Source organism: Eucalyptus grandis, chromosome 8, assembly GCF_016545825.1.
Source record: "Eucalyptus grandis isolate ANBG69807.140 chromosome 8, ASM1654582v1, whole genome shotgun sequence".
In the NCBI taxonomy this organism is placed as follows: Eukaryota; Viridiplantae; Streptophyta; class Magnoliopsida; order Myrtales; family Myrtaceae; genus Eucalyptus; species Eucalyptus grandis.
The window spans coordinates 69,636,473-69,650,095 of NC_052619.1; the positions used below are offsets into that span (position 1 = coordinate 69,636,473).

The 13,623-nt window shown below is 37.5% G+C and overlaps 2 protein-coding genes across 2 annotated transcripts; both read right to left on the bottom strand.

Moving 5' to 3' along the window:
- Positions 1 to 4,418: 4,418 nt before the first annotated feature.
- On the bottom strand, positions 4,419 to 6,141 carry LOC104417833 (cytochrome P450 71D95). The gene is made up of 2 exons (XM_010029043.3): positions 5,943 to 6,141; positions 4,419 to 5,054 (listed from the first exon to the last, which is right to left on the bottom strand). Exons 1-2 carry the CDS (start codon positions 5,943 to 5,945, stop codon positions 4,419 to 4,421), a joined length of 639 nt encoding a protein of 212 aa, XP_010027345.3. The 5' UTR covers positions 5,946 to 6,141.
- Positions 6,142 to 6,148: 7 nt separating this feature from the next.
- On the bottom strand, positions 6,149 to 6,872 carry LOC120287485 (premnaspirodiene oxygenase-like). Its single transcript, XM_039300300.1, has 2 exons — positions 6,266 to 6,872; positions 6,149 to 6,153 (listed from the first exon to the last, which is right to left on the bottom strand). The coding sequence occupies exons 1-2, from the start codon at positions 6,870 to 6,872 to the stop codon at positions 6,149 to 6,151; spliced, it is 612 nt and encodes a 203-aa protein (XP_039156234.1).
- Between the last annotated feature and the right edge of the window lie 6,751 nt (positions 6,873 to 13,623).

Genomic DNA, 13,623 nt, shown 5'->3' on the forward strand with positions numbered 1-13,623 from the left:
GTACAGGACACCCGAGACTTCATGGACCTAAACGGCGACTATAATCTGGATTTTTGACTTAGATCTCTTCCTGAAAATTGTAGAAAACATCTTGATGTAAAACATATCCAAATTTCAGAGGAAATGAAGAAGGATAGGTAGGTGAAAACTCAGTATTTCGGAGAAGCATGCACTGGACGTTTCAGTGTTAGATCCAGAAGCTTCGTGTGACTGTATAAATTAATCTAAAAATAATTTGGCTTAGAAGTCTTCATGAAAAATTTACTTTAGTTTCTTGGCTATAACTTGGTAAAATTTCGTAATTTTTGGAGGTCGTATGGATATTTTAATCAAATTATTTCGGAAACTGTGGATTCTGATTCATCCGAAAATTTCATGCTATTTTGTGTGAATTATGGAAGTGTGTGGAATTCTATTTTGGCCATGTATTTTGCACGAAATCATTATCCTATTGTCTTGATTATCACTTGCCTTAATTTTTATGATTTGTGAGAATTATATAGATATTTAATTTAAATATTTTCTAAAAATGGTACATGCTGGAATTTTGTAAACTTTGAAAAGGCATGAGATATGGATCAATTTATATTGCATGGACTCCATGAATTGTATTGTGATGGATGATGGTGTCTAGCTTCATGCATGATAATGATTTGAGATGCATGTGTGAATTCAATGATGAATATGATCTTGATTGCCATCACATCACATCACATGCTATGTTGTAATTGAACTATAATTAAAGATGTGAATTGAGCTAAGTGAGAAGGCCGTTAGAGGTGTGAGCCAACGATTCCCTGGGAGTGTCGGGATGCCCGGTGGTATACGGTACGTAATTCCAGGGGAGGCCTGGTGGTATGTCGGTACGTAATTCCGGAGGGCAGGGAAAACCATTTTCATGGCGAGCCCCGGAGATTCCCCGGGAGTGTCGGGATGCCCGGTGGTATACGGTACGTAATTCCAGGGGAGGCCTGGTGGTATGTCGGTACATAATTCCGAAAACCCTGGAGGTTTGTGCCCGGGGGGATGCCTCGTGATGCTAGTTGGGATGTGGGATGCCCGGCCAGGGAGTGTAAATGCCGGAAGCCTTGTCAAAGGTCTTTTCCCGAGAGGAATGCCTTGTGATGCCAGTTGGGATGCGAGATGCCCGGAATGTGGGGGGCCGGATGCCCGATGGCTTGGAATGGCTGAATGCCGGAGGTTTTTCTCACGATACCAGGATGAGGCGCGAGTGTATAATATGAGATGAAATTGGTGATCCGAGGATGGGTGATGTGGTGATCAAATTGAAAGTTAAAAGTGGAAATTGAACCATGTATGATATGATATGCATGATGATGATGTGTGATGTGATATGATGATGATCACCCATGGCATGATGATATGCATGATGATGATGTGTGATGTGATATGATGATATATGATATGGCATAATGACATGTGTGATATGATGATGACATGTGTGATATGATGATGCCATGATGATGATGGTACATGTGATATGGTGATATGATGATGATGTTATACGCATGGATGCATGGTAAGGATGATGCCATATGTGACATGATGATGGTAAGTGTATGATATGATGGTGATGTCTATATGATGATGATGGTACATGAGGTATGATGACATGTGCATGGATGCTTGTATGACATGTGATGCTATGATTGTGATGATTGCATGGCATGATGTATTGAGTGGTTTATTAGTCCTTTACCTGCTGAGTGGTTATACTCACCCCTTTTGGAGAATAACATTTCAAACTAGATAAGATACCTCTGCTGCCACTGCTACCAGTAGATGAATCAAGTGGTTGGTTATGATTGCAAGGAGGGGGATAGCAAAGGGAGGAACTTTTGGACGCCGACACTGATCGATGGACTCTAAGTATTCGACTGTTGGAGAAGATGTCGGTCATCTTTTGAAGTGTAGCCAAGTATAGAAGACTACGGCATTTTGATGTACCGACTAAAAATGTCCATCTGCTTTATGTAAATAAACGTGTTCGGCTTTAACTTATATAAGATATTTAGTAGGTGTGCATCATTTTCTGAATATAGGGAAGGGAGTTTGCTAGATGTGCTTCCGTATATGAATTGCGCAAGGGACCTATCAAAAAAAAAATGTAAACCCCCATGGTTGTATGAACCCGCTGCAATTGAAATTGTATCAGAGTGACATGTTAATAAGGAAAGTGAAAGGTAAGCGAACTGTGGCGACCCTAATGGATCGGGGGCCATCGAGGGGTGCCACAGCCCTTTTTGGTATCAGAGCTATGGTCTATTTGGAGTGATAAGGTGCCTCAGATGGAAATGAGGATAGAATGATGCACACCATAGGATATAAAACGGAAAAATTGATTAACATTGAATAACGGGTGATGAGTATTCACTCGTAGATCCCTAGTAGTTTATCTTGAGTTGTTTTTATGTACCAATAACATGTATATGTTACTTATGTAGTAGTAGTAGTTGCTTTGAATAGGAGACAGTGAGTCTCAGATTATTCCTGAGGCAATGCTTGGAAACTGTAAGAAAATCATGGTACGAGCTGGAAGTGCTCATCCATCGAGGGCTAAACCCCGGATGGAAGATATCTTGTAGGCGTTGGCTAATATTGGAAATCTGATGGATAGACAAGCGCAGCAACAACCCGGAGTGGAACGTCGCCCTCAAGGACTAGTGGAACAATTCCTAAAATTGAAGCCACTTAAGTTTAGTGGAATGGGGAGTCCTGAGGAGGCGGAACATTGGATTGATGGAATGGAACAGATTTTCCGGTTATTGGACTGCAGTGATGCTGAGAAAATAGTTTTGGCAGAGTACCAGCTAGAGGGAAGTGCAAAGTTTTGGTGGAGAGCTTCGAGGGATACGATCTTTCCACCAGGTACTGATGTGAACTGGGATGAGTTTGTTAGGGCTTTCAATAGGAAGCATTTCTCTGATTGTGCTAAGGATAGGAAGATCACTGAATTTGTTCAGTTAGAACAAAGGGAGCTGATAGTAGACCAGTATGAGGAAAAATTTTCTGAATTGTCTAGGTATGCTCCTCGGTTGGTTGAGGATCGAGAGGAAAAGGCTAAGAGATTCCTGAAAGGATTAAGGACTGATATTATGAAACAACTGGTGCCTTTGAATATAAGGGATTATAATGAGATTTATGAGAGGGCACAGTTGGTGGAGCAAGAGTTAGAGAGAGAGCAACTAGAACCTAAGAGGCAAATGACCTTTAATGATGTTCAAAAGAGGTAAGAGACCCTATCCTAGTCAAGGTCAAACCTGGATGTTAAGAAAAAGAGTTACTTTGGAAATTTTAAAGGAGCTTGGAATGGCCTGATTTTAGGAAGAGCACCCTACCAGGGTAATTTTTGCCAAAGATATGGTAGACAACATGGGCCAAGACCTTGTAATAGCCAATTGAGATGTAATGGATGTGGGCAAATAGGACACTTTAAGAAAGACTGTCCACAAAAGAGGTTGCCGCCGAATGTTAGCTCGGTGCGACAGATACAACAAAGTACTATTGAACCAAATCCACCAAGGAATCCACAGAGGCCACCAACACAAGGACAGGTGTATGCGGTCACCCAAGAGGAAGCGAAAGCTTCCGAAAGTGTTATCTCAAGTACGATTTCGATAGATGGATAAGAAGGCATATGTGTTATTTGATATGAATGGCACGCATTTATTTGTGTCCGAAAAATATAGATGATTGTGAGAAGTAGGAACCAATTTTTAGATATGCCTCTTCGTATTTCTACATCGCTGAAAGATGACATGTTAATAAAGAAAGTGAAAGGTAAGCGAACTGTGGCAACCCTAATGGATCGGGGGCCGTCGAGGGGTGCCCCAGAAGCTGCCTTGTTGACCTTTGTTCAAGAAAGTGACATATTGTAGATCTTTCTTACACTAAACTTTCCACTGGCTTGCTCATTTTTCATGGAACTTTCTTACAAAATCCCGATTTATGTGAGCCTAACTCCCATGAATTGCGAAAGCAGGTGGGCACCCTCATGATCTAATGTTTGACGTGCATTGAGCTTGCATGAACCGGGACTTTGCATTCGACACTTGCTCATTTTTATTGTCGGAACAAAAAAGAGAAAGAGGCCAAAAGCCGCGCCTTCTCGGAACTCATTTTGGGTTACACAGATGGAATCCCTGATAGAATGAAGCTAGCACCACACATCTGATAATCAAAGAACTAATCAATCATATGCAATGACAAGAAAATTCAGTGCATAAGGAGTTGGCAGAGTAGCTTTCGATCACATGAGCTCGTTTATTGGATTCAGCAAGTCCCAAAACAGGAACTGCAATATCATACAAGTGACAAACAAAAACACGAACATGACCACATATGGTAAACGAGACTAATGATTTGTAGCTAACACGCATGACCACATATCTTGATAACTACTTATCATGATCTCCACCGTACGAGAAGGGGACGCAGGGCTCAGCAACCATGATCAAGGGAGTCTTCCTCCTGGAAGTGATCCCGAAAGTCTCAGACATGTCCAGGTCTTGCGCCTTAACCCCATCGGCCAGAGACCAATCGAAGTGGTACAAGAGCTGAGCCAAGGGGAGCTCGATGTTTGCAATCCCGAAGTTGATCCCGGGACAGATCCTCCTCCCGCCACCGAAGGGTATGTACTCAAAGCTCGACCCTCGGAAATCAACCGATGAGTTCAGGAACCTCTCAGGCACAAACGATTCGGGGTCAGACCAGAACTCGGGGTCTCTCCCCACTGCGTACGTGTTGATCACAATCTTGGTCTTCTTGGGGATCTCGTAGCCGTTGATCGTGCACGCCTCTCGCGACTCTCGGGCCATGAGCGGGCCCGGCGAGTGCATCCTCAGGGTCTCCTTGACGACATGCTTCAGGTACTCGAGGCCCTGGATGTCCTGCTCCCGGACCTGGGTCTTTCCCTTGAGGACGGCTCGGACCTCGGCCTGCGCCTTCTCCATCACTCGGGGGTTCCTCAGCATCTCCGAGAAGGCCCACTCTATGGTCGTCGAGGATGTGTCTGACCCAGCAGAAAATATTTCCTACACAAAATACAAAGAACGGATTGATTTTATATTTCAGAAGGATGTCCTTAAAAAGTACAAGAAAGATAAAAGTGCCACGTGATATTAAGCCTGTAACGTAGCAATATCACATAAAAATCAGTTTATACCGAATGATACGACAAGACACAATTGATGTTAACTGAAATATCGGTTTACATTTTGCATGATATTGGACATTTAAATAAGATGATAGTGTGCTTAGAATGACGAATCCTCGGCCGTAGCTATATGTAGTTGTACTTGATCAAGGCAGTGTCGCCTCATCGAGATGGTCAAACTTGGACTCGAAGGTTCTTTGCAGATTTGAATCAGTGTGTGTGTGTGTGTACACAAAATATTATATTTTTCTGAGCAAAACTGTATATGGGATCACTTCAAATCTCGTGGAAACTTCAGTGCAAACTCTTGACCTGGGAATAGTAAAAAAACTAACAAGGGGAGATCTCTTTCATCCACCATGTGATAAATTCCTGGGATACATCTTGAGAATATTAGGGTTTTATGGATGTGATCATCATGTTTTCTATCATGAATGCATTTTAGACGATCCATTTTGCCGTTGAAATTCTTGGAAGCCAACTGTATACTGATTAATAAGAGCTCCTTTTTTGCTAATTTAAATAGGTAATTAAATTACTCAAATTAAATATTTTGTAGCGAGTATGAAATCCTTATGTTAACATGCTTAAAAGGACTACTAACTAGAGCTAGTAGCCTCTTCCATTCCTTCACATAGAGCAGAAAATCTATGGGTGTAGACATAGCCCATGCATATATAAAAGCTCAGGCAGAAAGAAATCCGTTGTAAGTAAGATATCAGCAAAGTAGATATTTAGTGAAATTATTAATGAAATTAGGCCTTACCATGACAATATTTTTTATGACGTGTGGCTTGATGAAGTAGTTCGTTTCACTACTCTTCTGGAGATTCAAGAGCACGTCCACAAGATCTTCTCTTGCATTATTTTCCTCATTGTTCCCACCGTTTCCCTTCAATTTCTCCTTGTGTTCTGCAATGATGTGATCGAGGATCCCATCGATCTTCTTGTGCAGTCTCTCCCAAGCCGGTTTCAATCTTGAGAGATAACGCAAGAACCAAATCGAAGGGAAGAGATCTGGAAGCTCAAATCCCCCACCAAGCAATGTCACTTCCTCGAGGAAAGAAAGGAACTCGTCTCTATATTTACATCTCTCACCAAATGCTGCCCTCGAGGTGACGTCATTGATCAAGTTCAGTACAATCTTGCTCAAGTTCACAGGCTTTCCTTGAGATGATTGTATTGTTTCGATCATGTTCCAACACTCTTCCTCTCTTATAGATCTAAAAGAGAGGACCCTCTTCATGCTTAGGAGCTCCAACACGCAAATCTTGCGCATCTGCCTCCAGTACTCGCCGTAGGGCGAGAACACAAAGCTCGAGTTCTCATAGGACATGACCTCGAGGGCCGCGATCTCGGGCCTCTGGGCGAAAGCGAGCTCGTTCTTGCCAAGGATTTCCTTGACCATGTCTGCCGACGAGATGACGATGGTCAGGATCTCGCCCAGTTGGAGGCGCATGATCGGGCCGTGCCTGATGGCCAACTCCCGGAGCGAGTGGTGAGGGAGCGACCCTGCCATCTGGTGAAGATTCCCCAGAAGAGGGAGCATCTTCGGCCCTGGAGGCAGTTTCGAAGAAGGGTCTTTGGCATTGTTGGATTTCTTCCATTTCTTCACAATGAGTAAGAGGAAGAGGAGGGAAGCGAAGATGACGGAAGGAGAAGGCAACAGGATTGCCATTGAAGAGAGCATTGTCATGGGTTGGGGAGGAAGATGGTATGTTTACATGCAAGGCTTTAGATGTGGCATAAGCTCATCTTGTGCTATGACTTATATAGCTGACGGATATTGATAAAATAATAATGGGGTTTGCATCTATTTTTGACATTTGAAGTTGAGATGCATTAATTCATGGAACGGTCTCTCTTCTGAAAAATCTTCTTTATCTTACTAAAGCCAGCAGCCAAGAAGTGCATATATCCAATGCTTCTTGCAAGTACATGAATCAATGCTTCATTCTAGAATTTCAAGACGAGCAAATAGAGATTGGATCATTAATTTGGCATGCCACTTGCCACAAGGTAAAAAAACGCTTTAAATGCCATAACTTGGCATAAAGAGATACTTAAGTGTCATAACTTACGAAAGATACACTTAAATATCACATTTTAAGAAAAGTGGGACACCTAAGTGCCATTTCAGGCGAAGTTGGCCGGAAATCAAACGTGACATTAAAATATTAATATTTTTCACCGATGTGTCTCACTCAAGAGCCGAGTCAACTCGAATTCACCCCAAACGACGTCGTTTCGGTGTTGGCCAAAATAAAACTCTTAAATCGGCCAAAACGACGTCGTTTTGGCATAATTTGAATATTAATATAATATCAAAATTATTTAAATTAAATTTAAAAATAAATTTTAAATATTAAAAAATAAATTTAAAATTAAAAAAAAAATTTAAAAATTTAAAAATTTAAAAATTTTAAAAATTACAAAAATTTACAAAATTTACAAAAATTTCAGCCCTCAGCCGCCTCCTTTTTCTATTTTTTTTAATAATTTTTTTTTTGAATTTTTTTGAATTTTTTTAATTTTATTTTTAAATTTTTTAAATAAATTTAGTTTTAAATTTAATTTAATTAATTTTTATATTAAATTTTTTACTACGTCAACACCAAAATGACGTCGTTTTGGGTGTTGGCCAGAATAGAGCTCTTAAATCAGTCAAAATAACGTTATTTTGGTATAATTTGAATTTTAATATAATATAAAATAAATTTAATTTAATTTAAAACAAAATAATAATATAATTTATATTTATTTTTTAAAAAAACGAAGGAGGAGGAGGAGGAGGAAGGCAGCCAGCGCTTGAGGGCGAGCCCTCGCCTCCGCCGCCTCCCCCGCCGTCGCCAAAAGATGGGGGAGGGTTGGTGGGGTCCGCCTCCCTTTTATTTTTTTTTTTTTTTTAATTTTTTAAAATTTAGAAAAAAACTTAATATAATTTTTTTAAAAAATTTTCTAAATTTTTTTAAATTTTTTAAATAAATTTAGTTTTAAATTAAATTAAATTAATTTTATATTAATTTTTTTACCACATCACACCAAAAGGACGCCGTTTTACACTTGTTTCGCCGGAAAATTGACACATCAGCATTTTTGCCGGATTAGTACTCAAGTAATCCATTTTACTCCGATTTTGGCACTTAAAGTGTACATTTCGTAAGTTATGACACTTAAATGTCAATTTCTCGCCAAGTTATGGCACTCTAGGGATCCACATGTCTAGACAAAACTTTTGTCTATTATCGCAGCTAGATCGATGACCCCATTTATTTCATTTAATTGTGGTGTGTTGACATTCACATATTTCTCTTCTTCTCTTCCAAAATCATAACCTCATTTAGATGGGATGAGGGTCCTACATATTGCTCGGGCAACATGTAAAAAAGCATAGGGTCATATCATAGGACAATCTATAGATTACAGGGCATTTGTATTTTTAAGAGAACGAATGTTACCATACCCATCAAATCATGCGACAAGTTTGTTGATGCACCTGTTGAAAGTCAGATCATGGACCATTGACAATTCCATTGCATAAGTATGTGAACTTTGTTGGAGAACGGAGTTTACAATCAGCCACCATAGAAACAGATAAGATCAATCACATTTCAAGAAATAACGAAATATCTAATCATTTGTGGATTTCCAATGTGTTTTTTTCTCTAAATTACTGATTTGAATATTGGAATAAGTTATATGATTGAACAAATAATGCTAAAGATACATCTAACATCGAATTGCTAGATTGGTTTATAAAATTACTATTGTCGGATCACTCAATAAATTGAACTTGTAACCCAATTTCTAATGCCTCAAGAAATTAAAACATGGAACCCTTGGTAGATGATTTCTTGTAACAATAATAACCATGAAGAAAGATCAAATTGGGTTGGACAAATAGCATGCAGGACATACGCAAAGTGCTCTCAAATCGACGTGGGTCAGCAATTTCTGCTAGCTACTTTGTGACAGTAATAACTAGTCACTTTTATTTTTGGGTTAATACCCTAAAAAATCCCAAACTAGTACACTTGTGACAAATTCACCCCCAAACTATTTTTTTGACCACCAAAAACCCAAAACTGGTATACCTTTGACAAATTTACCCCAAACTGGTACATTTGTGACAAATTTACCCTATACTGGTTTTCGTTAAATTTTATTCTCAAATTATTAAGTTAAATAACACGTGACAGTTATCCGGTATATCAATTTAGGATTTTACGCTCCGTTTATCACAGTTTACAATTTTTATGATTTTTTTGTGGTATTAATCCAATTTAGCATAGGGTATATTTAACAAAAAATTACCATTTTAGGGTTTTTTATAGTCGGATAAATTAGTTTGGGGGTAAATTTGTCATAAATGTACCAGTTTAGGGTTTTTTATAGTCAGTCGGGGTAAATTTGTCACAAGTTTACCAGTTTTGAGTTTTTTATGGTCAAAAAAATAATTTGAGGTAAATTTGTCACAAGTGTACCAGTTTGGGGTTTTTCAGGGTATTAACCATTTATTTTTCTTGAGAAATATATATATATATTTTTCAAAAAAGTATAAGTAGTTAGTCAGGTCCAGTCTAATTTGGTTCAATTTTGCCTTAAAACCCATAACTAGACCACCTAGACACAAATTCCACTTTTAGAATTCAAAAATTGGAATAGTTTCCAATTTGGGCGGTTCTTTTGTACGTCCCTAGGAGAAATAAATAAAATAATGAAGTCATTATCCACACCTTACGAGAAATAGGTTTGAGTAATGGAGACAATAGTCCTTCGTTGAATCCAAGAATTTCGGATTTTACTTCTTATAATATTTTTTTTGTCGGTATCTCTTCCAATAAATTAAATGGCGCTGATTTGACTATTCTTGTGATCTTCATTTGGTATATAAAATCAAAGATTTTTTATTTTTTTATTTTTTTAAACTAGGGATAGGGACTGATTACACCAACCCAAACCACTAAACATATTTAAGCCAAAAGACCAAGAAATTAAAGGCATATTCTACGGGAAACGAATTAACTGTAAAAGTAAGATTCTGCTTATTTTGGATAAATGAATGACATAGAAAATATTCACCAAAAATGTTTGTTTATATCGATTGAAAAAATAAATCAATGGAATATATTTTATTATCAACAATAATTTATGTTTAAATATTTTCGTGGACAATTAAATAAATTTATTCATTCTTTTTATAAGGTATATAAATTTATTCATTCTTTTATAAGTTATATAAGCAAAATATCTCTTAAATAATCCATTTTCACAAAATAATTAGAGCTCAATAATTTTATTTTCTACGTATATGCATGGACAGATTCGAATGCAATGACGGACTGAAAATTCAAGACTAAAAAGGAAGGAATAATTTTTTTTTTCAATTCTATATCACATATGATTTTATTTTTTTGAATTTTTTTCCTCTTATAATAAGAGAAAAATTTTACCTTGGGAGCGGGGGCCGCCGCTAGCTCTCGAAGTCTTGCCGATGCTCGAGTGAAGGCAGAGAGTGTCAAAAGTTACTTTGGTGATCAAAACTCTTGTAGTCATATTGATGGTGTTTCCCCAAGCATTGACCAGCAATGTTAGGCTTCAAATATATTGGAATAAATGTCGTAGCATTTTCTTTGTAATATATCATTCCATACCAGTAGATATCTAAAGAAGTATGTAAATCGTAAAAAAGAAAAGTGCTAGCGAAAATATTTATCAATTCACCGATCCAAGTATAATGACAACTTTTTGGCACTTATGAAATTACCAATTCCTTTCCATATTTTACAAATTTGCGACTTTTCTTATCAATTTTTTATTGTCTTTCTCATCTAACTTATATTTGCGGACTCTTATTTGAATTTTAAAATCTCTATTTGGACAATTATTAAGTTCCCTTCTGATTAAATTATCATCTCAATTTGAGTTACCAATTCTCATTTAAGTTTTCCTCAACTTTTATTTGGCTTTTCTGTTTATCGATTGTTGTTATAACTTTCTAATTTTTATTTATCTTTCTTATAGGCACATTCAATTTATCAAACCTTATGGGAACTTAATAATTTTTATTTGTATGATTTACCATCTTTTCTCCATTATTCAATCGACTAATTTTGGTTTACCAACTCTCACTTGAGTTGCTAACTAATTCTTTTTGTTTTTTCCCTCTAAATTTACTAACTTTTTCTAATAAGTTACCACTGTTATTTGATTTACTTAAGGACTATTTAAACCTACCAATTCCTTCTTTAAGTTACCAACTTCTATTAACGGTTACCAAAGTTTATTTCTGTCCATTTCTTTATTTAAGTTACCATATACTCTTGCATTACCAACTTTTATTTGAGTAACTTGTCAAGGTTTATTTGTATTTTTTTTTAACTACTAACTTCTTCTATCTGAAATAAATTTAAAACAAAAACTCCTATTATCGGTATTTTCGACAAAGAATAATAAAATTATGCTTGTATGATGGGTTAAGTTTAGTGAAGTTGTCGGCCAGTCAATCCATACATTTTTCGACCAAAAAAAAAAATCCATTCGTTTTTTGAGCACACAAATTATATTTCAATCTCTTAACGCTCATCTTTATGCAATAATAATAATAACAGGGTAGACAAGAAATTGCCAAAAGTACGGAGGTTGTGCTCGAGTTATTCCTTGGTGGCTATTAGAAGCGCAATAGTATACAAGAAAAGTCGTGCCCATATGGAAAAATAGTAAACTAAAAATGTTGGGCCAAAATTGACCTAAGCTATCACTTTTGATAACACTAAAATGAAAGATTTCATTGTCCATAAACCAGCCCAAAAGAATTTGGATGGAAAAGTCCGCTGGAAATTTCTCCAATCAGCCATATTATATTCCAAGTATCAAACAAAGCCATCGCATCTTTGTTTGCAAAAACCATTCCTCGCACATTTGTCACTTTCTCGTCTCCATCCTTTCAATTCTCTCTCTCTCTCTCTCTCTAAGTGATTCATAAGGCAACACTTGACCCCAAATGATGGCCACCTTGTGCGATTATATCCAATTTTTCTTTTGAGCACTTGATTTTCTTTGAAAGAGCTGATCATTACCGCATTACTATGATGCATATTGTATTATTTATCATACGACGGTCAAAATAAAATGAAACATTGCAAATGACGCTACCCTAATGAATATACTAAACTTAAATCTCTTCACCATCCGGTATTGTCAAGCTAGTGATGAGCCCATTCAATGGCCGAAAAAATCTTCCACTCTTCAGGTTTGACTACAATCCCTCAGTGGGATGCTATCTTCAATGTCGGATCTTATGCGAATCTCCAAAATTCGTCCGAGCACGAAAATTCTTGGTCAAATTCTCACGCTGAAAACCCAGTTGAAACCTTCAATTTTGTACGCCGGAGGGAGCGAGATAGAGAGAAACAATTGATAAATTTGTGCGTAGCTCACCAAAATATGTGTAGTCAAAGAGGAGGAATTTTTTTTTTCAAAGGATGGTCAAAAGTCGCAATTATCATAAGCGAAACTTTGAGAGAAAATGTCGGCTGATACTTTTCCCCATGTGCCATGACAACAGCAGAACGAAATTTGATTATAGTAATTGTTGCTATCGCAATCAATCAAAGAATTTGCATCCCATCTCCCCTGCAATGGCCCCGATATTCATGAAGAGGGATCGAGTTTCTCATTTTTAATGATCAATCAATCGAGTCTCTTTCGGTCCGATTCACCTCCTTTTGGGTTTCGCCTAATACTAATAATTGTTGTATTACGTATTTCCAAATGCCCGTTTGTTTTCTTTGCACTCTCTTATTTGTATTTAAAAGTAGATTTACTTTATTAAATTGATAACAATGAGAAAAATGTATCAGGTTTACATGAGGCGTGATCCATTATCAAAATTTTCAATTTTGTCTCATGGCCTTGGCCTTATCTCGAGAAACCAATGTATGAGTGAATCAAAGTATTCGTACCATACCTTGGCCCTTAGTCAAACTTGTCATAGCCAGTCGTTTCTTATTTGATCTTTTAGTTGTTACGGTGTATAATTTTGCTAGCCGTTCTCTTATTCTTCTCTTCCATGTTCCATGCATTGAGAACACCATAAGTAATACTCTCTTCTCATATTCTCTACGCTGGTTTGACAATTCTCGACATATTTTTGTCCGAGTAGTGCGACGCACACTAATCGGAAGTTTTAAAGAAGATAACCGGGTTCTTTCGGAGCATGCAAATTATCTCAAGTTTGCTTGTCTCAGGCATCCGCGATCGTTGAATTTGGTGGTTCTCGCCATTTTCACAACAACAATAGTATTTAAATTTAGTGGGAACTTTCCAATTTTGACGTAACGTCTATCCAAGTACTTTTACTTTGCTTTGACCGTCGAAAACTCTCTTGCTCATATAGTCACTCGTCATAAAACAAAATGGCAAATGGAGGAATTTTCAGCTGTTAA